The sequence below is a fragment of the Monodelphis domestica genome, chromosome 4 (genome assembly GCF_027887165.1).
Source record: "Monodelphis domestica isolate mMonDom1 chromosome 4, mMonDom1.pri, whole genome shotgun sequence".
NCBI lineage: Eukaryota > Metazoa > Chordata > Mammalia > Didelphimorphia > Didelphidae > Monodelphis > Monodelphis domestica.
In genome coordinates this window covers 34,212,283-34,239,457 of record NC_077230.1, presented here as the reverse complement: position 1 = coordinate 34,239,457, position 27,175 = coordinate 34,212,283, and the positions used below count along the sequence as shown (strand labels likewise).

General features: G+C 35.4%; 1 protein-coding gene across 1 annotated transcript in view; it reads right to left on the bottom strand.

Annotated features, from left to right (window-relative positions):
* Positions 1-517: 517 nt before the first annotated feature.
* The window catches only part of LOC130453618 (uncharacterized), a 35,575-nt gene continuing 8,917 nt past the window's right edge, over positions 518-27,175 (bottom strand). The window contains exons 5-11 of the mRNA XM_056793266.1: positions 22,600-22,687; positions 20,386-20,596; positions 17,115-17,204; positions 16,868-16,979; positions 15,970-16,066; positions 12,996-13,175; positions 518-1,801 (exon numbers count right to left, since the gene is read on the bottom strand). Of these exons, the coding sequence (XP_056649244.1) occupies positions 1,700-1,801; positions 12,996-13,175; positions 15,970-16,066; positions 16,868-16,979; positions 17,115-17,204; positions 20,386-20,596; positions 22,600-22,687 (880 nt within the window). The 3' untranslated portion in view covers positions 518-1,699. The remainder of the gene's footprint in view (positions 1,802-12,995; positions 13,176-15,969; positions 16,067-16,867; positions 16,980-17,114; positions 17,205-20,385; positions 20,597-22,599; positions 22,688-27,175) is intronic.

The following is a 27,175-nucleotide window of genomic DNA, read 5'->3' as shown; positions in this document are numbered from 1 at the left end:
AAAGTTCATATAACAAAAGTAACATGGAATTGAAACAATTAAAAGTTAATAATAACAAAAGTAACGTGCATATAACAAAAGTAACATGGAAGTAAAATCCCTAAAGGTTCATATAACAAAAGTAAAATGAAAGTGAAATGATTAAAAGTTAATAATAGCAAAAGTAATAGTAATAAAATGATTAAAAGTTCATATAACAAAAGTAACATAGAAGTAAATTCCTTAAAAGATCATATAATAAAAGTAAAATGTATATAAAATCCCTTAAAAGTTCATATAACAAAAGTAACATGGAAGTAAAATCCCTTAAAGGTTCATATAACTAATGTAACATGAAAGTGAAATGATTAAAAGTTAATAATAACAAAAGTAACAGTAATAAAATGATTAAAAGTTCATATAACAAAAGTAACATGGACGTAAAATCCCTTAAAAGTTCATATAACAAAAGAAACATGGAAGTAAATTCCTTAAAAGTTTATATAACAAAAGTAATATGGAAGTAAAATACCTTAAACGTTCATATAACAAAAGTTACATGGAAGTAAAATCCATTAAAAGTTCATATAACAAAAGTAACATAGAAGTAAATTCCTTAAAAGTTCATATAACAAAAGTAACATGGATGTAAAATCCCTTAAAAGTTGATATAACAAAAGTAACATAGAAGTGAAATAATTAAAAGTTAATAATAACAAAAGTAACGTGCATATAACAAAAGTAACATGGAAGTAAAATCCCTAAAGGTTCATGAAACAAAAGTAACAAGGAAGTAAAATCCCTTACAAGTTCATATAACAAAAGTAACATGGACGTAAAATCCTTAAAACTTCATATAACAAAAGTAACATGGATGTAAAATCCCTTAAAAGTTCATATAACAAAAGTAACATAGAAGTGAAAAGATTAAAAGTTAATAATAACAAAAGTAACAGTAATAAAATGCTTAAAAGTTCATATAAAAAAGTAGCATAGAAGTGAAATGATTAAAAGTTAACAATAACAAAAGTAACGTGCATATAACAAAAGTAAAATGGAAGTAAAATCCCTAAAGGTTCATATAACAAAAGTAACATGAAAGTGAAATGATTAAAAGTTAATAATAGCAAAAGTAACAGTAATAAAATGATTAAAAGTTCATATAACAAAAGTAACATGGAAGTAAAATCCCTTAAAAGTTCATATAACAAAAGTAACATGGAAGTAAAATCCTTTAAAAGTTCATATAACAAAAGTAACATGGAAGTAAAATCCCTTAAAGGTTCATATAACAAATGTAACACGAAAGTGAAATGATTAAAAATTAATAAAAAAAGTAACAGTAATAAAATGATTAAAAGTTCATATAACAAGTAACATGGAAGTGAAATGATTAAAAGTTAGTAATAACAAAAATAACATGGAAGTAAAATCCCTTGAAAGTTCATATAACAAATGTAACATGAAAGTGAAATAATTAAAAGTTAATAATAACAAAAGTAACAGTAATAAAATGATTAAAAGTTCATATAACAAAAGTAACATGGAACTAAAATCCCTTAAAAGTTCATATAACAAAAGTAACATGGAAGTAAAATCCCTTAAAAGTTCATATAACAAAAGTAACAGAAGTAAAATGATGAAAAGTCAATATAACAAAAGTAATTGCATTTTCCATTTTTGCCATCTTTCAGGTTCTGTGTCTTCTTTCCATCAATTTCTATAATAAGACGAAATGATGATTTTTTTCCCAAAAATCTCTAACTTTCTTAATAGCCTTAAGTATTTTCCGGCGGTCTTTCTTCTTGTTGACTTCGATTTCCTTTGGAAAGAAAAATTAAAAGTGTAATTTTGCATCTACTTATTCAGATGAATAGATTTTCTAATTCTTTACATAATGAACCTGAAAATGATGCTGCTATAGGATCATTTCTAAAGAACAAAGATTTTCCAAGAATAGAAAAATATTCCCTAGGTCTGGATGAAGTAAAAAATTACATCGTACAATCCTAAAATTCATTAAGGAACTACCGTAATAGTTCGCCGTTGTGAAATGTTTTGGGATTTCATGTATTAATTGTTATTCATCTGGATGGGAGTCCAATGATGCTTGTGCTATTGAAACAATCCCAAATTGAAAAAAAATTAAATGGAAAACTAAATTAAATTAATTAAAACATACCTGTTTACTTAAGTAAAAGAATGAATAATAAAATCAATCAATACTTAAATGTATTATTAATTTATTTTTAAAATTAAAAATTAAATAAAAATTGAAAGGTCAGAATATCAGACATTTACAGCTTAAAGGAACTTAAATCAAATACTATATTTTAGGAAGATCCTAGAAACATGTTATGAGAGAAAGTAGACTTTAAAAACCCTCAAAATTCTATTCTCTTTGGAAATAAATGAATCTAAGTAGAATTTTTTTTTTGTCTAATAAGTTATCATATTTCATGGATCAAGTATCTCTAGTCAAAGACAAAGGTATCATACTAACGAGGATTTGCAATTTAGGCCTTATAAAATATGAGATTCTATTTACTATAAATGAAATGAAATTTTGCCATTTTCCATGATTAATATTTTTTAATCTGTTTCAGTGAAATTAATCTGACTGTTCAAAAACTACAAAACTGCTTTCCTGGTTACCAGTGGGTTTTTTTTTTTTTTTTAATGCACAGAGTTCTAAAAAAGAATGACAGGTGGCTTAGCAAATTGAGAGCTAGGCCTAGAAACAAGAGGTCCTTAACTCAGATATGGCTGGGGAGGTAGACTCTAAATGATCATCATAATGCAAACACCAACAACATAGAAATTGGTTCTGATCAAGGATACATGTAATACCCAATGAAATTGAGCAACAGATTCAGGAAGGGTAGGGAGAGGGCAGGGAGGGAAAGAATATAATTCTTGTAACCAAGGAATAATGTTCTAAAAATTGACTAAATAAATTAAATTTTTTAAAAAGTCCTTAATTCAAATGTGGCCTCACATACTCTTTTTTCTTTTTTTCATTTCATTTCATTTCATTTATTTTTTAATTTGGTCAATTTCAAACATTAATCCTTGGTTACAAAAATCATATACTATCCCTCCCTCCCCTCACCCTGCCCACCCTTCCCATTGCTGATGCGCAATTCCACTGGGTATTACATGTGTTCTTGATCATAACCTGTTTCCATGCTGCTGTTGTTTGCACTAGGATGTTCCTTTATGGTCTACATCCCCAAACATATCCCCCTAGACCCATGTAATCAAGCAGTTGTTTTTCTTCGGTGTTTCTACTCCCACAGTTTTTCTTCTGAATGCGAATAGTGTTCTTTCTCATAGATCCCTCTGGGTTCTTCAGGATCACTGCATTGCCACTAATGGAAAAATCCATTACATTCAATTGTACCACAGTGTATCAGTCTCTGTGTACAATGTTCTCCTGGTTCTGCTCCTTTCACTCTGCATTACTTCTTGGAGGCTCTTCCAGTTCCCATGGAATTCCTCTATTTTATTATTCCTTTGAGCAGAATAGTAATTCCATCACCAACATATACCATAATTTGTTCAGCCATTCCCCAACTGAAGGGCATCCCCTCATTTTCCAATTTTTTGCCACCAAAAAGAGTGCAGCTACGAATATTCGTGTACATGTCTTTTTCCTTATTATCTCTTTGAGGTACAAACCCAGCAGTGTTATGGCTGGATCAAAGGGCAGACAGTCTTTTAGCCCCTTTTGGGCATAGTTCCAAATGGCCCTCCAGAATGGTTGGATCAATTCACAAGTCTACCAGCAATGCAAATATCCCAACTTTTCCACACCCCCTCTCCCCATCATTCATTACTTTCTTTTGCTGTCATGTTAGCCAATCTTCTAGGTATGAGGTGAGTTGTTTTGATTTGCATTTCTCTGATTATTAGAGATTTAGAACACTGTTTCATGTGCTTATTAATAGTTTTGATTCCTTTGACTGAAAATTGCCTATTCATGTCCCTTGCTCATTTATTACTTATAGAATGGCTTGATTTTTTTGTACAATTGATTTAGTTCTTTGTCAATTTGGGTAATTAGACCTTTGTCAGAGATTTTGTTATGAAGATTGTTTCCCAATTTGTTACTTCCCTTCTAATTTTGTTTGCATTGGTTTTGTTTGTACAAAACTTTTTTAATTTGATGTAATCAAAATTATTTATTTTACATTTTGTCCCAAAAGCTATGATGTTTGGGCTTGTCATAGACTTTCTTGCTGTGGTCACTTATCCCCAGTCTATTCCACTGATCCTCCTTTCTGCCTCTTAGCCATTACCAAATTGTTTTGATGACCACTGCTTTATAGTATAGTTTGAGATCTGGTACTACAAAGGCCACCATAATTTGAGATCTGGTACTACAAAGGCCACCTTCCTTTGTGATTTTTTTTTTTCATTTTTTCCCTGGATATCCTTGATCTTTTGTTCTTCTCCAAATGAACTTTGAAATTTTCTTTGATGTTTGATAGAATTCCCTTGTTAATTCATCAGGCCCTGGGGATGTTTTTCTTAAGGAGATCTTTGATGGCTTGTTCAATTTCTTTTTCTGATATGGGATTATTTTAGAATTCTATTTCTTCTTATGTTAATCTAGGCAATTTATATTTTCGTAAACATTCATCTATATCACCTAGATTAGCATATTTTTTGCCATATAATTGGGCAATAGAGTTTTTAATGATTGCCTTCATTTCCTCTTCACTGGAGGTGTGGTCTCCCTTTTCATCTCCACTATTACCTTGTTTTTCTTCTTTCCTTTTTTTTTATTAGATTGACCAGTAGTTTGTCTATTTTGTTTGTTTTTTTTTCAAAATAGCAGTTTCTAGTTTTACATTAGTACAATAGTTCTTTCACTTTCACTTTTATTATTTCTCCCTTAATTTTTAGGATCTCGAATTTAGTTTTGTTCTAGGGATTTTTAATTTGTTCACTTTCAAGTTTTTTGATTTGCATGTCCAATTCATTGACCTCTACCCTCCTTAATTTGTTAACATATGAACTCAAAGATATAAATTTCCCCCTGAATCCTGATTTGGCTGCATCCCATAGATTTTTAAAGGATATCTCATCATTGTCATTTTCTTCAATGAAATTATTGTTTTGATGATTTATTCTCTAGCCAATTTTGGAGAATGATATTATGTAATTTCCAAATAATTTTTGATTTGGCTCTCCACATACCTTTACTGATCATTATTTTTTTAAAATATATTTTATTTGATCATTTCCAAGCATTATTCGTTAAAGACATAGATCATTTTCTTTTACTCCCCCCCAACCCCCCCATCCCCCATAGCCGACGCGTAAGTCCACTGGGCATTAGATGTTTTCTTGATTTGAACCCATTCCTTTGTTGATAGTATTTGCATTAGAGTGTTCATTTAGAGTCTCTCCTCTGTCATGTCCCCTCAACCTCTGTATTCAGGCAGTTGCTTTTCCTCGTTGTTTCCACTCCCATAGTTTATCCTTTGCTTATGAATGGTGTTTTTTTCTCCTGGATCCCTGCAAATTGTTCAGGGACATTACACCACCATTTATGGAGAAGTCCATTACGTTCGATTATACCACAGTGTATTAGTCTCTGTGTACAATGTTCTCCTGGTTCTGCTCCTCTCGCTCTGCATCACTTCCTGGAGGTTGTTCCAGTCTCCATGGAACTCCTCCACTTTATTATTCCTTTTAGCACAATAGTATTCCATCACCATAATTGGGCAAAGTAATTTCTAATGATTGCCTTAATTTCCTCTTCATTGAAGGTGCTGTCCCCCTTTTCATCTTTAATGCTGTTTATTTGCTTTTCTTCCTTCCTTTTTTTAATTAGATTGACCAGTACTTTGTCTATTTTGTTTGTTTTTTCAAAGTACCAGCTTCTTGTCTTATTTATTAAATCAATAGTTCTATCACTTTAGATTTTATTAATTTCTCCCTTAATTTTTAGGATTTCTAGTTTGGTTTTCTGCTGGGGGGTTTTAATTTGATCGCTTTCGAGTTTTTTCATTTGCATTTCCAATTGATTGATCTCTGCTCTCCCTTGTTTGTTAATATAAGCATTCAGGGATATGAATTTACCTCTGATTACCGCTTTGGCTGCATCCCCAAAGGTTTGAAAGGATGTTTCGCCATTGTCATTTTCCTCGATGAAATTATTAATTGTTTCTATGATTTCTTCTTTAACTAAAGGGTTTTGGAGTATCATATTGTTTAATTTCCAATTGGTTTTAGATTTGGTTTTCCATGTACCATTACTAATCATTATTTTTATTGCCTTGTGATCTGAGAAGGCTGCATTCATTATTTCTGCTTTTCTGCATTTGTGTGCTATGTTTCTGTGACCTAATGTATGGTCAATTTTTGTGAATGTGCCATGTGGTGCTGAGAAGAAGGTGTATTCCTTTTTATCCCTATTTATTTTTCTCCATATGTCTATTAATTCTAATTTTTCTAAGATTTCATTCACTTCTTTTACCTCTTTCTTATTTATTTTTGGATTTGATTTATCTAAATTTGATAATGGTTGGTTTAAATCTCCCACTAGTATGGTTTTATTGTCTATTTCTTCCTTCAATTCTCCTAGTTTCTCCATTAGAAATTTGGGTGCTATATTATTTGGTGCATACATGTTGATTAATGATATTTCCTCATTGTCTAGAGTCCCTTTTAACAAAATATAATTACCTTCCCTATCCCTTTTGATCAGGTCTATTTTTGCTTTGGCTTTATCAGATATCATGATTACCAATCCTGCCTTCTTTCTATCAGTTGAGGCCCAGAAGGTCTTACTCCATCCTTTAATTCTGACCTTGTGGGTGTCAACCCGCCTCATGTGTGTTTCTTGAAGACAACATATGGTAGGGTTTTGAATTCTAATCCATTCTGCTAATCATCTACATTTTATGGCTGAGTTCATCCCATTCATGTTCAAAGTTATGATTGTCATTTGTGGACTCCCTGGCATTTTGATTGCCTTCCCTAATTCTAACCTTTTCTTCTTCGGCTCTACCTTTTAGTCCAGTGATTTACTTTGAATCAGTCCCCCTTGTCCCCTCCCTTGATGTTTCCCTTTTTAGTCCCTCACTTTTTGTTCCCTCCCCTCCCCCCTCTCTTTCCTTCCCTTTTTGTTCTCCCTCTCTCCCTCCCCCCCTTGGTTTTCCCTTCTCCCTACCCTTGTTGGGTAAGATAGAATTCAAGATCCTAATGGATCTGGATGTTTTTCCCTCTCAGAGTTGATTTCCCTGAGATTGAGGTTTAAGTAACCCCCCCCTCCCTCTCCTTCTTATAGGAGTTTTCTTCCCCTCCCCTTCCCATGTGAATCTTTGTGTGAGAATGATTATTCTATTTGGACTTTCTTTACCCCCTATTTATACATTACATTTTCCCCACATATTAGTATACCTAGATTGATATAAATGTAGTCCTTACAGAAGAGAGTTTGCGTAAAAGAAGAAGATAACATTTTCCCCTTTCCTTAATATTTACCTTTTCAGGTATTCCTTGCTCTTTGATTTTCGGTATCAAACTTTCCACAGAGCTCTGGTCTTTTCTTTGCAAAAAGTTGGAAGTCTTCTATTTTGTTGAATGCCCATACTTTCCCTTGGAAGTATATAGTCAGTTTTGCTGGGTAGCTGATTCTTGGTTGGAGACCCAGCTCTCTTGCCTTTATGAAGATCATGTTCCATGCCTTACGATCATTCAGAGTAGAACTTGCAAGGTCTTGTGTGACTCTGATTGGCATTCCTTTATATCTAAATTGTCTTTTTCTGGCGATTTTTTCTTTTGCTTGATAGCTTTGGAATTTGGCAATTACATTCCTGGGAATTGTCTTTTGGGGGTTTAGTTTAGAAGGTGTTCTGTGAGCTCTGTCAGTGGCTGTATTGCCCCCTTGTTCTAGAATCTCTGGGCAATTTTCTTTGATTATATCTTGTATCACCATGTCCAGTTTAGTGTTTATTTCTGGCTTTTCTGGGAGTCCGATTATTTTTAAATTATCTCTTCTCCTTCTATTTTCCAGATCTGTCATCTTGTTGGTGAGATATTTTATGTTCTCTTCTAATTTCTTGGTATTTTGGCTTTGCTTTATTAATTCTTGCTCTTTTACATGATCGTTGTCTTCCAGCTGCCTGATTCTGGCCTTTAAAGCCTGGTTTTCCTTTTCAGTTTCATCACACTGGTTTTGTAGATGCTTGAGTTTCTTTTGCATTATTTCCAACTTTTCCTCCCAGAAGGCTTCCATCTTTTTGGTCATTTCTGATTCAAATTCTTCATGGGTTTGTGGAGAGTTTCCATTTCCTTTGGAAGATTTTGGAGCATTTTCTTGTATATCATCTTCTATCTGCTCTGTATTTTGTATTTTGGCTCCATAGAATGTTTCCAAAGTTGCCCCTTTCTTCTTATTTTTCTTGGTATTTTGGGCCTTCTGTGCTTCTGTGGAGTTTGCCATCTCTGAATGTGGAGGATTAGTTTTTCTTATCTCTGTCTGGTGTTCAGAGGCTTTAGTCCTGGGCAGATTGTCGGTTCTATGAGCTTTCCCTGGGTTAAAATGAATATGCCTCACTGGAACTGGAATGGAAAGGTCGGACCAGGAGGCCACACTCTCCCCCGGCTCTCAGGGTTGGGTTGCTTTCCGGAAGTTGCCTTCAGAATAGCTGGCCGTGAGGCTGTTTCGTCGGCCTGTGGAGGGATGGGCTGCAGCTTCCCCGGAGCTCCGAGGGCAGTAACTTTCACTGAGACTTGGATAGGAGGATCCAGCCCGTGAGGCTGTCTTGCCCACCCTGAGGGTTGCTGTTGTTTCAGACAAGCCTGCTCTCTGCGGGGGGAGCTCCGAGGGCAGTGACTTTCACTGGGACTTGGATAGAAGGCCCTGAGGGTTGTTGTTCAGACGACCCTGCTCTCTGATAGGGGCGGGGCTGCGGCTTCCCGGAGTCTTGGACTCTGCGCTCCTACCACTTAGGTCCAAGTGATCTCGGGTTCTGGCTTTTGAGGGGGGCTGTACCTTTTGATCCAGGTCCAGGTCCAGGAGGAGGAGTCCCAGGGTCTATGCTGTTGATCGTTTTGAATTTCGGCGCCTTAGGAGCTTATAGTTTCAGATCGGTCGGGAAGGGTTTTCTGGAGATCTGAACTTTAGCTTTCTCTAAGCAGCCATCTTGACTGGAAGTCCCTGATCATTATTTTTATTTCATTATGGTCTGAAAAGGTTGCATTTATTATTTCTGCTTTTCTGCTTTTGTTTGCCATGTTTTTATAATCTAGTATATGGTCAATCTTTGTGAATGTACCATGTGCTTCTGAAAAGAAGATGTATTCCTTTCTGTACCTATTTATTTTTCTCCATAGACATATTAACCCTAATTTTTCTAAGATTTCATCCACATCTTTTATCTCTTTCTTATTTATTTTTTATTTGGTTTATCTAAATTTGATAGTGGTAGATTCAAGTCTCCCACTAGTACAGTTTTACTATCTATTACCTCCTTCAATTCCACTAGTTTCTCCTTTGGAAATTTGGATGCTATACCATTTGGTGCATACTTGTTGATTAGTGATATTTCCTCATTGTCTATACTCCCTTTTATCAGGATGTATTTACCTTCCTTATCCCTTTTAATCAGATCTATTTTTACTTTGGCTTTGTCAGATATCATGATTGCAACTCCTGCCTTCTTTCTATCACTTGAGGCCCAACAGGTTTTGCTCCAATCTTTGATTCTAACCTTGTGAGTATCTACTCGCCTCAGGTGTGTTTCTTGTAGACAACATATGGTAGGATTTTGGATCCTAATCCACTCTCCTATTTGCTTTCATTTTATGGGTGATTTCATCCCATTCACATTCAATGTTAGGATTGTCACTTTTGTATTCTCCAGCATTTTGATATCCTCTCCTAGTTCTGTCCTTTCTTCTTTTGCTACATCCTTTTAAACTGGTGGTTTCCTTTTAATCAATTCCCCTAATCCCCTCCCTTAATATGCCTCCCTTTCTGGCCCCTCCCTTTTTGTTCCCTTCTTTTTTTTAGGATCTGTTATGTTCCCTCCCCCCTCTCTTTACCTCCCTTTTTGTACTTTTCCCCAACCTACCCACCTTAGTTTTCCCTTCTCACTTTCCCTGTCAGATAAGATAGAATTCAAGACCCCGGTGGTCTAGATTCTCTTCCCTCTCAGAATTGATTTCACTGAGAGTAAGGTTTATGTATTACCTATTAGCATTCTCTTTCTCTCCTTCTAATAAGAGTATTCTTCCTCTCCCCTGCCCATTTGTATCTTTGTGTGATAAAGATTATACTATTTATTTTATTTCTTGAAGTATCTCTTGGTGCCATTTTTGATTCCCCCCCCTTTTTGCATATCATCTCATAGCCCCTTAATGCCCCAGTCTCTTCCTGTGAATGATTCTTCTAATTACCATGATATTGAATATAATTTTTGAGAGTTACAAATAACATTTCCCCCATATATTAATACATAGAATTTGATCTAATTTTAGCCCTTAAAAAAGAAAGTTTGAATAAAATTTTTTTTTTCACTTTTCCCTCTCTTATTTACCATTTCATGTTTCTCTTGATCTTGTGTTTGGATATCAAACTTTCCACTTATAGTTCTGTTTTTTTCTTTACAAATACTGGGAAATCTTCTATTTTGTTGAATGCCCATACTTTCCCCTGCAAGTATATAGTCAATTTTGATGGATAGGTGATCCTTGGTTGAAGACCCAATTCTCTTGCCTATCATGTTCTAGGTTTTGTGGTCCTTTAGTGTGGAAGCTGCCACTTGTATTTCCTTTGTAGCTTGAGTTTTTCCTCTGTAAAAATTTTCCAGGGTCAATAACTTCTTTTTGTTTTCCTTGGAGGGAGGTTGTTGCTCTTGGTCACAATTTACCATCACTGTAGAGATTTTTCCTTCCCATTTTAGTCAGAAATCTGAGTGAGATGGGAAGGAACTCTGTGTATGGAGCTAAGGAGCAAGGATTTTGCCCGAGGCAAGCTCCCGAATCTCCGCAGCTTCTGCTGTTTGCTGCCCTTCTCTGTGATATCTTCCCAGGAGCACCCATGGTCTGTGCTTTTCAGGCTGCTGGGGTTTCACATGTAGCTGCTCTCAGGGGTAGGCCTTTTGTGGTCTTAGTCCATTCCCAAGGACCTAGAGTTGCTTCTTACTCATTCGCTGATTCAAGAGCAAGCTGGCTCTGACTGGTTGCATAGGTGGAGTGGGGCAGCTTAGATCAGCTCACATTTTGAAGGGAGCTTTTTCACCCCCTTATAGTGTGGAAATACCCAAATTCCACATACATTTAATGCTGGGCCCTACTGTAGAGTCTCTTCATTCTTATGAATTTGGTTTTTTTGGTCTTTTGAAGTAGTCTATTATGAGTGGGTACTGAGAAGAGGAAGTCGTGCGTCTAGACTACCACCATGTTTACCCTGAATCCCAACCACTCTTTTTTTAAAAAACCCTCATCTTCCACTTTAGAATCAATACTATGTATTGGTTATAAGGCAGAAGAGCAGTAAAGGCTAGGCAATGGGCATTAAGTGACTTACACATGGTCACACATGTAAACCTTAACATTTCTTAGACTTATAAATGTTGGAAATTTCACCATTGGGAAATTTCATACTTGGAAAATTTCTTACTGATAGTCTATTGGAATGTGAATCCCATTGGCATGGGAGGTTCCTCCTCCTCCCTTCTTAAGATTACTTTAGGACAGAAACCTTTTGCTGAACAATGGAAAGGGCTTTGACCAATGCTTAAGTATAGAACAGGAAGTTCTTTGAGCCATGATTGATTTTAGAATTGATACAATAGAGATACTTGGAATTACAGAACCAGGTCTTGGAAATTACAATCTCCACCCTACTCAGTCCTAACAGGATCTAGGAAGGGCTGCAGCATAGATCAAAATTTAATTATTCCAATCTCCACCCTACTCAGGGTAACAGGATTTAGGAAGAGCTGCAGCAAAGGATCAAAATTTAATTATTTGAGAATATGACCTTCAACAGACATGTGTAAAGCCACAGACCTCTGGGAGGTCCTGGGTTAAGCTAGAGCCACCATTGGCACAGGGAAGACATGGACAGTGATTGGTAGATGTTAGAACTGAGGGGAGGGAACTTGGATGGTTTCCTTAAAGATAGCGGGGTCTGAGGACTAGGGGGGGTTGGTTGGAGAGGTTTTGCTCTGAGAGGTGGTGCTCTGAGAAACTTGCTCGGAAGGAAGCTGGAGGTGGAGGCCCCTGAGACTCTTTCTCCATTTTGGTCACGTGAGTGATAGGGACTGATCTCTTTTCTTTGCCTCTAGCTATCTAAGGGCTTGGGCCTTTTGGCCCAGCCTAAACAGAAGAGGTATTTAAGCCCTATTCCCTTCTCTCCCCTTTCTCTCTCCTTCTCTATGTCTCTATCTCTATTATCTTTCTTCCTCCTGTTTGTAATTAAACTCCATAAAAGTTTGACTGCTGACTTGAGTTTTCATTTAGGAATTACATAGCTGAATTCCTTGGCTACCTTAAATTAATATATATAAGTCTTTTAAGGTGATTTACTTGTCACACACAGCTGGGAAATGTCTGATGTCAAATTTGAACCCAGGATCTCCCATCTACAGGCCTGGCTTTCAATCCACTGAGCTACCCAGTGCCCCCCTCACATACTCTTGATACTCTTGTTAGCAGTGTGAACCTTGGCAAGTCACTCACTACCCACTCCTTGCCTAGATCCTACTCCTCTTCTTCCTTGGAATTAATACATGGGGAATTTAACAAATCACTATCAAAAAGAAATCCCCTTGATACTACATTCAAAAGGAGGTTAACATGATTTCCTTAAAACCATAAGATTGGCAAATAGATCATACATAGGATTTCCCATTTTTGTATTATGTTTTAAATACTCTCTCCATAAAATTAGTGATTATATATATATATATATATATATATATATATATATATATATATATATGTTGACTAATGGATTGTAAAAAAAAAAAGTCAATTCTTGAACTTACTTTTAGCGAGCGATTGTCCAGTGTAAGGAGTTTTTCACCACTTATTCCTTTACAATAAAATTTTACAACATACTCCTCCATTCCAATGCTCCATAACCAATTACCAACTTCAATATTTGTCCACTCTGTTGGCAATGTTTTAGGGGCTTCAGTAGAATAAGGACAGTAATCTTTCAATACCTAGAGGTCAAGAGACACAATATTTAAAAAGCTTCCATGGCTATATGTTAATATAACCATAGACAGCAAAACCTCAAAGGAGCTTTAGAGACCATTTGTTCCAAAATCATCCCTCATTTCACAGTTCATTTTTTAAATAAATTTTGCTTTTCAAGGCTGCTGTATTTCTTATCCCCACCACCCTTTTCTTTCATCTGTATGTCAAAAATTCACAGAACAACAAGAGATCTGAAGTGAGTTTTGTAAACCAGGAAAAAAACTTTATTTTTTGCAATGAAAATACTTTAGAGCCTTTTTAAAAATAGCAGTATTCTAAAACAGGCAAAATACTTGATATATTTTCACTTAAGGAGTGATGACTTTGTAAGGGAATGTATTAATACTAAAATGTTTCCACCTATTCCAAGTTAAGACAAGATGAGAGGAAAATTATCTATATCCAAAGTGTATTCAGTTATGCTCCATGGCCAAAATAAATTGAACTAAAATCTACCTTTACCCAGGTAGTTTTGTCTCTTCTTTGGCCAGGAACACAGGCCACTTTACCCAATATCCACCCAGGAAGGAAGTTGAGGCAATTTGGCCTGGTGGGAGCTGCTGGGGTTTCTGGGTCATGGGAGACAGAGGAGGAGTTATCATCAGGTTCTAAGACTAGAAGTTAGATTAGCTAGGTGTTAGCTAACTTTAGAATCTAGTGATGGTTCTTATAAAGGCAAAGAACCCTCAAGTCCCCAATTCCATCTTCCAGTGTCTGATATCCATAACTTTCCAATTACCATATCAGTTGAGAAACTGGTCAGGAACTATTAAAGTGCATCCTAGTTTTTTGTCTATTTCTACTGATGGGTAATATTTCTAGAAAGTAAATGGAAACAAATCTTACTTTTTTTTTTAACAAGATTTTGGCAAGTTGACCATCATGATTACAAATGCTAAATATATTCGATGTTGTCACCTTTAGGTTTGGAGGAAAGCTTGTATTTTATTGCCATTTATTATTTTATAAGTAAAAGAAAATTGAAAAAAATATGCCCATCTCCATTAGACAGTGTTGTGGGGGTCCTTTTTCAGTATCTATTAAGAGATGGGGCCATCCTTGGAGGATTCAAAAGAATTCCTAATGTGAGGCAATTCAGAATTTTATTCTTGCTAGCTAGAGCACAAACAAAATTGGGCAGGTCAGAAATACCTCCTAATGCCTGGTGGGTGATGAAATCTTTAGTTGGACTTACTCATATGTACATGTGTATCTATTTATTTATGTATGTGTAAAAATATGTGTGTGAAGATCAATAGATATTTTCCCAATTGACCTCATACCTCATATTCTTTTTTTATTTTTAATATTTTTTCAAGTTTATATGATTAATTTTCTTTCCCTTTTCCCCTCCCAGAAGCAATAAGCAATTCTACTGGATTGTACAAATTTTACCCCTTGATATCTAATTTTATATTATTCATTTTTACCATAGAGCTCAAACCCCAAATCATATATTCATATAAACAAGTTCTAAGTGTTAAGTCTTAAGTTTTTCTTTTTCATTTCTATTGCCATAGTTCTCTCTCTCAATATAGATAGGATTCTTTCTCATAAGTCCTTCAGGAATGTCCTGGACTATTGTATGCTGCTAGTAGTAAAGTTCATTATGTTGGATAGTTCTACAATGTTTCACTTTCAGTGTATATCATTCGATTGGTTCTGCTCATTTCACTCTGCTTCAGTTCATGGAGGTCTTTCCAGTTCATATAGAAATCAAGTAGGTCATCATTCCTTATAACACAATAGTATTCCATCACCAACATATACCACAATTTGTTTAGTCATTCCCTAATTGAGGAACATGCCCTCATTTTCCAATTTTTGCCACCACAAAGAGCTCAGCTATGAATATTTTGTATACGCATTTTTCCTTATTATCTCTTTGGAGTACAAACCCAGCAGTGGTGTTGCTGGATCAAAGGATCAAATGTGTTCTTTTAGAGCCCTTTTCTCATAATTCCAAATTTCCCTCCAGAATGCTTGTATTAATTCACAACTTCACTAGCAATGCATTAGTGTCCCAATTCTGCCATATCCCCTTCAACATTTATTATTTTCCTTCATTGTCATATTGGCCCATCTGTGGCTCTCATGTTCTTTTTTTTGCTCAGTAACACAGGCACAGTAAATCAGGACATACACATGCAATCTCTCCTCTTATTTTGCCAACAACCGACAGAGGTATTTCTTGGTAAACTTTTACCATTTTACCTACCTGTTATTTTTTAAATATTGTACAGCCCCTTCAGAGACCCCTTCTGTCTCATGGAGGGAAAATTATCCTAATATGTTATCACTTCCTACCTGCAACAGCCCATAACAATTCAACTTGCACTTTTCTCTAGGTTAAGTGTATTTCAATACTCTGTGCCATCATTTTAGAAAATTTTCAGCCAACAATATTCTGAGGCCAAAAGTTGAATCAATTATCCTTTGTCCTTAAAACATCCAAATACAGACAATTGAAATGTTTTAAGACTTCTTAATCATTCCCTTTTCTTGAGAGAGGTTCTTGAATGATCTCTGGGAACAAAAAAGAGACTTCAAGGCCAAACAGTTGCCGCTATGGTACTTTTGCTCCTTACTCAGGTAATTTTATTCCTATGCATACTGATTAATAATTATGACAGAATGTTAACTCCTCAATCCAAGGTAAATTATAGTTTTCTAATTCAAGAGAAAGCTCACTCTCTAGTAATTTAAATGGGGAAACAAACTTAAATCTTTGATAAATTTAACATAATGAAAATTTACCTCTTGATCAATTTCTTCCCACTTGTGCACATTCTTTACTTGTTTGTCATGTTTTTTAAAATGAAAGAAGTTCCACAGCTTGCGTTCTTTGATATTGCTAGAATCATACAACATTTGAAAGGGAAATAATTATTAAAACACAAAATACATTCTACTATGACACAAAAAAGATCTTAAATAGATGCACACTATAAAAATTTCATGAATTTCAATTCTGAAAAAAAGACAAAGCTACATGTTAAAAGAGTTTGGAGTTACACTTTTTGTAGGATACGTGCTATGTCAGCACAGGTATTAGAGAAGGGGCAAGATCAAATTTGGCGCTATCGGTAAAAATATAAAACTAGATATGGAAGCCAGTTAAGTTAAATATGTGTGCATATGGCACAATATCATTTCTCTACTTCTTCTTCCTCCACATTAAACACAACTAATACATGATTTGTCTTGTAAGGAGTGATGGGGTCACTGATTTAGATCTGAAGTAACGCTAGAAGTCAACTTGTAATATTTTATAGATGGGAATTCTGTAACCTATTGATCAGAAAATACTTGTATTTGATCACATGACTAGGTGATAAAACTCCAGTCTGAATGCAGATAACTCAGATTCCATGTCCTATACTTTTCCCACTAAGTTGTTATTATCAGACTCAAAAAGAAATGGATCTCTCTGGGTCACATCCATAAACTGTGAATTTGACACCTTTACTCTATGCCAGCACCCTTTTGAGGAAGATGTGAACAACTGAGAAAATTCATATAAATAATGAATTTCTTTTGTAGAAAGGGGCAAAAAACATAGCAAACAGTAGCCAAAGAGGTAAATTCCAGGAGAAATAAAATGTTTTGTTTATTAAGAATATTGTTATCCATATATAAAAGGTACATCTCTTACCGGAACCAGGAAAATCTCTTTTTAGCCTTCCCCTCTGTAGGTTTTCCAGTGCTAATAATCTCTTCCTCCACTACTATTTCATCTTCTTCTTTTTCTTTTTTTATTGGGGTCTCTAAGAAAAATAAATAATTCAATGAGTACAACAGTACACAAATATTTTACTAGGATTAGCAAGGGAAAATAGCAATCTTTAATTGGTACCTATTGCTGACCAAGGCTTAGACAACTTATAAAGTGAAGAACTTACCTATGTTCTTCATTTTAGAGCCAGAAGCCATGAAGTTACAGCTGGGAAGGTAACTATCTGAATATCTTCTCTGAGCCTCATTTTTCTCACCTACAAAATGAAGGGATTAAAGTGGGTGGTCTTTGAGGTTCCTTCTAAGACTGATGATCTAGGATATCTAACAAGTAAATACTAGTCCCGCTGCAAGGGCAGTTAAAAACAAAAAAAGCTGGATTTAAGAAGACTTAAAAGGATGAGACAGTCAAAAATGTTGATTAATCAGTTGGCAGTGGTGGTGGTGATCCTTATGTTTGAAAAGTACCAGTGACATCACAGAGTAATATTTTAACTTGTGTATGAATTGGATTTAAGTGAGTTGCACAAAATTGTCAGCCTCACTCTTTCTTCCAGAGTCATCTAAATCCTGTGGCAAGACTAAAGTCTGCATGACTGACACTGAACCTAGATGATTGACACTGAACCTAAATGACTTTAGTGTCTTAGATGTCCAACCAAACTCTACACACTCCACAGTGCTTACTTCAGCTACATTCACGGCTACTGAAGCAAATTTTCTCATCCACCTATTCCAGGAGGAGGTCTTCACAAGCCTGGAGTAGATATCAACCTAACTTAACCAATCTGTTCAGTTTTAACAGGCTGCTCCACATGCTACAGCTTCTTGGAACCACAGGTGAGAGCTGGGTGACAAGTAGACACCAAAGGCAGATGAGCAGCCCTGAAAAGTGTTCAGCAAGCCCTCACACCAGAGGTTCTAATATTCTCTGAACAACAATCATATTAATGGTACTTGGCAGCCAAAAAAAAGTCAGCCCCTGAAGTACAGCATTCATTTTCCAACTGTTGCTCAATTCACCAGTATTCATTCTTCCAGATCTCAGATTCATAAGGCTGAACCAGATTTCCTTCTGTTAGCAATGACAGTGATACTCCAAATGTTCACAGTTTCACAATGCAAAAGGAATGCAAGTAATTGATGGTACCCAGGAAAAAGGTGTTTTCTAATGAACCATTTATACAAGTGATATTTATAGCTGAAATAGGAAGCCTTCTCTATTTGCCAATAAATAAATTTATATGTATATGGCATATACATAGATGATAGATATAAACAAATTTTTGCCTAAAGAATAAATGGGTCAAAGAATGAATCATAGAAACAATCAATAATTTCATTAAAGACAATGATTATAAGGAGACAACATATCAAAATTTATAGGATGTAGCCAGAGCAGTACTTAGAGGAAAATTCACATCTCTTATTGCTTATATCAGTTAAAGAAGAGAAAAAGCAGGTCATAAGCGAATTGGTGATACAACTAAAAATCCTAGAAAAGGACAAATTTAAAAATCCTCAATTAAACAGCAAATTGGAAATCATGAAAATCAAGCAAGGGATGAATGGATTGAAAGTAAGAAAACCATAGAACTAATAAAATAAGACAAATAGTTTGTTTTATGAAAAAATAAAATAAATAAACCATCGGCATACTTGATTAAAAGGGAATTTTGATTTCATTAAATTAAAAAGGTTTTGCACAAATAAAACAAATGTACTTAAGATTAGAAATGAAAAAAATTCTGAGGAAAAATTTATAGTAAGTATTTGACAAAAGTCTCATTTCTTAAATATAAAGAGAACTGAGTCAAATTTATAATACACAACATTCCTCAATTGAGAAATGGTCAAAGGATTTGAATAGGCATTTCTCAGAAGAAATTAAAACTATACATAGTCATATTTTAAAAAATATCAAATCACTATTGATGAAAGAAATGAAAATTAAGCCAACTCTGAAAAATGATCTCACCCACTTCAGATTAGCTAACACGACCAAAATGGAAAATGATAAATGTTGAAGGGGAAGTGGGAAAATTGGAACACTAATAAACTTCATTGGTGATAGTGTGAATCGATACAACCATTCTAGAGACTTATATGAAACAATACCCAAAGGTCTATACAACAATCTCACTAAAGGTTCAGGATCCCAAATGGATCAAAGATAGAATAAAAGGAATTAACTGTGCCAAAATATTATCAGCTCTTTTTATAGTGGTAAAGAATTGGAAACTGCGGGGTTGTCCATTATTTAGTGGTTGAATGATCAAGCTGTGGAATATGGTTGTAATGGATTACTATTATGCCATAAGCAACAATGAACAGGATGAATTCAGAAAAAGTGAGCAGAACCACCATAACTAGAGACTATAACAGAAATATTATACAATGATCAACTGTGAAGGACTAAACCATTATCATAAAGCTTCCAAGGTAACACATGAAGAACATACTATCAATGGTCAAGGAAGCTACAAAAAAAAATCTGAGTGTAGATCAAAACTTGACATCTTCTACTATAATAGTTATATTATAAATTATAAGTTATATTATAAATCTTTATGAGATTTCTAGTGAATATGTGTGTTATGTGTCTTTATCATGATGGGAACAATATGGAAATATGTATTACATGATAGTATGAGTATAACCTATATCAGATTCTTCACCCCCTCAGGTAGGGAAAGGGAGATGGGGGTATCTGAATTTTAAAATGTCAAAAGAAATGGCCAAAAATATTCCTATAAGTAATTGAATTAAAAAAAGATTTTGTTGCAATGAGACCAACAGAATGTTGATAAACTAAAATGGATGTCATTAAAGTAGGATGGATAATAGACTCTAAACAAAACCATGTCCCAAGGATGTAATAAGAAATCATATAAAGATTGTTTTCAGGCTAAACATGATCATGACTTAGGTGGAAAATAAGTTGATTTTATAGGTCAAATGGATAGTAATCGGGAAAGAGGAACAAGATCTTTTTCTGTATTATTTCAAAAGAAGGGAAAAGGACTAAATTATAAAAAAAAGCCTTAGGAAAAACATTGTACTGAAATATTTTCTAAAAGCTTAAGTAATTTAGCAATAGTGTGGCCTAGATGTTGAGAAAATGAGTTTCTTATCACTGCATATTTTGAGGCAGAATCTAAATGACATTCTGACTTACATATAGGATAGATTTCTATAGCAATTAAAATGTTATAGTAGAATATTTCCAATGTCCCTTATAGTTCAATCACCAAGAGAGGGATCACCAATAGTTGAGAAAGCCTTATAAAGCAGCTAACATTCTCATTATTAGAGATATGAAGGGAAAAGAAATAGAGACCAGATATTCGGTGAGTGATGGAAACATTTGTTCCAAATTTCTCTTTTCTATCAGAAAACTTTAGGGTCAAATGTTTTGAGCAAGGATATATGTCTTACCTGAATTGAAATCCCCTTGGGCTAATAATTGCTCTGGTGATAAATCTTCATTTTTTATCTCTTTAGGCTTTATTTTAAATTGTCCTAGTAAAAATTCTTCTTCTGGGGCCAATGGTAAAAATGTGCCTTCTTTATCTGATTCATCAGGTTTCTGTTCCATATTCACATTGTATGTGTTCATGTCTTTATAATTGTCTTGAAAAATGTTAGCCTGAAATTTACCAAATTAACCAAAATAAATCTATTAATTACACCTTATTCAATCCCTTTCCTCTCCAACAGTCACAACCATCTCATTTATTCCTGCTAGCCACTTATCTGACCTCTTTATTCTCAAATGACCCCTTAAGATCTATTACATTCAAAAACATATGCACAAATTCCATGATTAGTAGCTATTGAGTAAAACTAATCAGGATAGGACGAGAGATTTACATGAGATTAGAGACAGGGATAGGTTTGGGAACTGAGATGGGGACATGGATGGGAATGGGAAGAGGGAAAGAGATAGGCATGTAGATAGGAATGAGGTTAGGGATAGAATCCAAAGCTTAAAAGCTCTCCCAGCTAAGAATTGTGTTTTTCAAGGCAAGGTGACACCTTCACTGCCATTTAGGTGCAGGAAGCTGCCAAAAGCAGTAAGATGTTACTGACCTGGTGAGCTTCAGACATCCAGGATGGACATCAGGGGGACCACTTCAATACATATCACTTCCTAACACTACAAAATGAAGCTTCTCTTCCTGCATAGTTCTGTATATACAGGGGGAAAGACAGTTTCTGCTTCTAGGAGGATTGTAATTTAGTAAAATGGACTCCAAGAGATGTTCAAAAACAAAGTCAGTGGAAATACCATAATAGCTAAGAAATTACAGTGACAAGCCCTTTTGCAAACTAGAAGAATGTTAGGGCAGGTCTGATGAGTAAGTAACCTGGCCTTAGATAGAGGTATAGATATTGACACATACACACATACACATATATAAATAAATGTGTGCATGCATTTATGTGCATATATATGTATATACTGACACACAGATTTACATGTGTATAGAAAAAAGGAAAAATGATATTCACTACTAAGAGCTTCTTCCATGTCTGGTCTTCTGGTCCTCAGCTAAGCTCTGGGTATATAAGATTTATATGACTACAAAGATATAGATATAGATATATGCATATATATATAATAAAAAATTTATGTCATGGTACTCTGGGAATTAAGTATGGAACCCTCTGGTGTCAGAGTATGGAAGGTACTGGGTTTAGACTTTATCCAATAAAAACAGGAAAGCCTTGATAATATGTGACCGAGACACTGGGTTTAATCCTTAAATACAAAAAGAATTTACTGATGTGATAGATGGCAGAACCAGTCTAACTAATCTTTGTGAAATCATTGCCAAATGGCGCTTGCTATCCATTCCATCCATTCTACCACTGAGACCCCAGGACTTCTGAAGCATTCCATCTTGTGCTTCAGCTGAACCTTATTTTAAATGTACTTTCCACTTAGAGTATCGAGTAAGAGTGTCTCAAGATCAGGAAATGTTTCATTTTTTCTCTTTATGTCTCCAGCGCTTAGCAGCATTTTGCACACATCCAGAGGTACTTCAATTAGTAGTTACAATGATAGCATAAAAGTAGGGGAAATAGATTGTAAAGAAATAGATTTCTAGCAGACTTCAGAGGCATATTCACAGAGAAAATAATAATAAAAAAGCCTGGTGGGCCTTCTTCACTTCAGAAGGAAGAAAGTTACTGATTCACATCTTAAGACCTAAGAGTAGTTATTAGCTGCAAGGGAGTAAGGGAAGCAAGGAAGAAGGATACCCCAGCCAATGATCCTTTCTCTTGATCAAGTAGACACAATTCATGGATTAGTAGTAGTAGTAGGCTGGGGTTCCCAAATGATTTCCATACTGGATTTTCTAAAGAGTCATAAGTAGAACTAGGCAGAGAGTAGTGATATGGGAGTTTTGGTCAATTCACCTTTCATAAAGCAGTCCTCTTAGGCCAAGAAGAGTTTTAGTAAGATTGAAAAGTTTTGTTTGGACTGATCAAAAGAATGGATGAATGAAATAGGAAGCATTTATTTCATGCATTATTATGGGCACCATTCTCACTGACTGCTTTGCTTTCCACCACTTTTATCACTGTGAACACAACTAACATTCAATAAAACTTGATTAATGGGGAGGAACTGTGCTGTCTTACCTGCTCAAAGATAGCTTGGAAGTCTTTTCTACATCCCTGATCTTCTTCTATTAATATTTTCAGTACCCCAATAACAAATTTCAGGTCACTGTGGACAAAAAGGTAGCAGTTTCATACAACTGGAAATCAAACTATCTTGGAATTAAAGAGATTTAGACTCAAGTTCTAGTTCTGGAACCTAGTTGTAAGTTTCCACTAATTAGTTGTATTAACTTGGGCAAATCACTTAGCCTTTCTGACTTTCCATTTACTACACTGATCAAATGTAAAACTTAAACCATGAGGCATCTTCCAATTAAATGACAATCAAAAAAAGTCAAAGGCTATGGAAACAAATGCACTTTTTTCAAGGGGGTAATCAATCCTAAATGGTCCAAAATCACTAGTAACTCGAGAAATGTAAATTTAAGCAGTTCTAAGCTTTTACTTCATATCAGATTGACAAAGATGATTACAACTAAAATGACAATTATTGGGGTATGAGAAACAAGAGTATTCATGGTCGTGGAACTTTAGGTTGTTCTAGATATTCAAGAAAGTAATTTGGTCCTAGGCCTCATTAAAATGTCATTAAACTTTGACCAATATCCCAAAGACATTAAAAAATGCAAATGAAAAGGTAGGACCCAAAGGTACCAAAACAATTATTGGAGACTTCTTTTCTTATTCTGCAGAGGCAAGGAACTGGGGACTAATAGGATGTTTTGTTTTGTTTTGTTTTTACTGGGAAATGGCTGAACAAATTATGCACAAAAAGAAATAATTTCCAGAATGGAACTAGAGTAACCTGGCCAGATTTCTATGAACTGATACAAAGAGAACAGAGCCAAACTATTATGAACCAGAAAAAAAAATTATCATATTTGCATGAAGAAATTTGACACTATCATGAGGGTTTTTTCATATTCACACCATGAAGAAATACAAATCTGAAAGATTTAAGAACTCTGATAATCAGACACAATTCCAGAGTAAACTCTAATTATTTAATGATCAATCACAATTTTAGAGGATATAAAATGAGCAATGCTACAAATTACAATACAAATACAAATGAACATCACCAAGAAATCTCTATATTTCTGGTAGAATTAGATTAAACTGCAGATTATAATTTATTATGCATGTACAGAAGTTCTTTTTGGCTTCCTGCTTTATACTTTAGGTAGGAACATCTATTTGGTTCTCTACCTTTTAGTTCAACATTTAAAAAAAATATATAATGTATACATATATATTTTAAATACCATTCCAGAAGTCTCCTAGATATCTAAAGTAATTTCTGAAAACCTCTTAAAATTGCAATTGAAATTCTTAGCTCATTAAATTCTCTAAATGTAGTATACAAGTTGTAACCAGTTTTGATGAAGTCCATCCATCAATATCTATGTGACAAATGCAGCAAACACCTCCTAATGAGTTATGATTTTGCCACAGAAAAAGGTGTATATGGGCTTTCATAATGATATTCTTCAGTACAGTCAGAGGGGAAAGGTACAAATACAAAAATCAATGTAATAGAATATATCTAATAGGCAAAAACATTAGCTTGAAATGATTCAGTATATCAGAAAGATATTGATTAGATTAACATATGAACCTTAAAAAAATTAACTCTTATCACAAGCAATCAGCAAATAAAATAAGCATAACAAAGACATAGGAAGGGACGTCAAAAATCCTTTTCTCCAATTCCAATAGACTTCTTTTACTCTTATGGAGGGTAATAAATTAAAAGTAGTTAGGAAACAATAAACTTCCAGATCTCTTTTAATGTTCATTCCCCTCCCCACTATTTATTAACTATTTGCACTTCATTTGTCAGAACTCTGAAATTTCTGATAGAAGCAATGGGCAGGAATCTCTACTCTGTGTTTTGAGAATATTTAAGAATATCAAAACTTTTGACATGGGCACTATACCCCCAGAAACTCAGGCAAACTATTATGGACAGAGAGACGCACCTCCAGGCTACACCTAGATCCTATCAGGATACATCTCAAGATATCTGTTTGTTAAGGAATCTTTATGCCTCCAGGCAGACCCAAGTCAGATGACCACCTCATTGACCCCACCAAATGCCTGAGTGATTATTAACACTCTAAGTCATGTCCACACCATGACATAGCATCTGTTGTAAAGAGTATAAAATCCCCAGAACTGATGTCGTCTGGGGAGACAGCTTTTCCATCCATGCTGTCCTCATGGGGAGCAGCCTTTCTATTCATGCTGTCCTCCCAAGGAACTGCTCCCCATCTTGCTGCTCCACCTTGCTATCCTCCTGGCCATTCTCAACATTACCTCCTAAACTAATAAATTTCTCTTTTTGTTTTTAAGCTAAGTATTGGAGTCTTGCGTTCTTGCCAAAGGTATCCTTCCTGAACCCCAGGGGTACACAGCTGAACCCCATAACACTTTGTCAGAATATTTCAGTTTGGTCTCTAATTTAAGCAGTCTAGCCTGCTGCATATTCTTGAGAAGCAAACAAAATGGGAAATATGCAGTGTAAATACAAACTGCTAGTAAAAAAAAAAAAAGAACTAGTATGCACTAGTTAGAGGTCAAGCAATTCAAACTGTTCTGTGAGAGTTCCTAGCATGCTTTGTAAAAGCATTTTTCCTCCAAAAAAAAAAAAAAATGAAGGGAAGACTGAATGGATTTTATTTAAAGAGAAAACTCAAAGAAGGGCAAAATTTCAAGGGAGAGCAATAGCATATTTTCATATGAAAGAAAGATTAGTCCTCAATGTTTTGGGTAGGAGGGAGAAAAATAAAATCTAAAGCCCATTGATTTGGGTTAATGTGCACTCAAAAAAAATAAAAAACAAACCAGCAGAGTGGTCCCCCTTCCTGTGAAAAAAATCCTGAGTTGCAAGCCCGGTGCCAAGGGTCAGTTTAAGAAATTCAGTTTATAAACTAGAAGGGGGTGGGGCTGAATAGCATGGTGTCACTTTTCCTCACTGAAAAATGGCTAGCACAGGCTCAAAAACCCACCTGGAGTGGGGAAAAGACTGGCCAAAAATTGGGGAATCTCACCCTCTGTGCAGACACTTGAATCAGAAATAGCAGTGGGAGACTGCAGCTGAGCACTCTTCCCAAGAGCATGCAGGGGGAGGAGAAACCACTCCCAAGCTCTGGTGTTTGCTGGCAGCAGCAGTAGTGGGAGGAGAGCTGGTTCAAGCAGATGGTGGGGAAAGCAGGTGGGCAGGCAGAAAAGCATGCTTGAAAAAATTTATGTATTCTATCTTAAAAAATTATTGAGAATTCTCTTTGTGGTAAACCAAAATGTAAAGATTAAAATTAATATTCTATAACTTTTATTTTAAAAGTTTTATTAATTAATAACTAAAAGAACTACTGATACCCAGGACCAGTCATGAAAGAAGAGAGCGATTGGGAGGAGCTACAGAACTTATAAACAGTTATGTGAATTGACTCAAATGTGCACAAAGGGAAAAGTATTCTGGGTAATGTAGTAGGGTTTCAAGATTTTCTAACTATACACATGAGTATTCCCTATTTCAATGAAATTATACATCTATCCTATATCTCTACTTACTCAAATATTATTTAATGAGCTCTAAAGATAAAATAAAAACACACAACTCCAAAATTATGCCACATGATTCTCCCAATCATTGTAACAGAAGTAATCACAGCTCTCTTGAATTGTGATTTTTCTCATATTAGAGGTTCAAGAAAGGCCTAAACTTGCATTTAGAACAAATGTGAATAATGAATTATGCACTATGTCTGCCTGTCTATCTGCCTGTCTTCTCATATAAATGTCATGATAATGGAGATGGAACATGCTCAGAGCTGTCCCAGCCCTGTGACAGGAGGAGGTATGTGTATGTGGGGTGTTATCGCATCTCCTCCTTTGATTTTCCAGGGCAGTGATGGCAAAACTTTTAGAGAGCAAGTGACCAAACTGAAACCCTCATGATGCATGTAAGAACACCTGACTTTACTCCAGACAGGGGAGGGAGGAAATGTTCCCATTTGACTGCTAGGCTGAGGGGCAGGTGATATAAGAATTGTCCTTGTGCACATGGAGAGGGGAAGGGAGCAGCCCCTCCAGCACACCTGCTATAGGTTCACCAAAAAGGCTCTAGGATAGTGATGGCAAACCTTTTAGATCCTTTTAGAGACCATGCCACCCATCAACCAAGTGTCCTCTGCCCTTACTCAGACAGGGGAGGGAGAAAGAGAGGAGAGTAGCCTGAGCACTCCACTCAGGAAAGGGAGTGAGTACTGAGGGTTAAGAATGCACAGTGGAGAGGGGGGAAGGGAGCAGTCCCCCTACCCCAAGTTCTTCTACCTTTCTAGTAATTAACTCTGCCATGGAAGGTATATGTGAGTCCACAGAGAGGTCTCTCTGTGCCATTTTTGGCACATGTGCCAGAGGTTTACCATCATGACTCTAGGGCATGTGGCAAATAATTCTCTCCTGAAAGAAGGAGGATGGGCTGTCCTCCCCACTCTAAGAGTCTGGCAGCTTTTTCCATGTGGACACAAGATCTTTAGTGCTCAATTCAGCAACCTTGAACCTCTAACTGCCTGTCCTACATAAATGA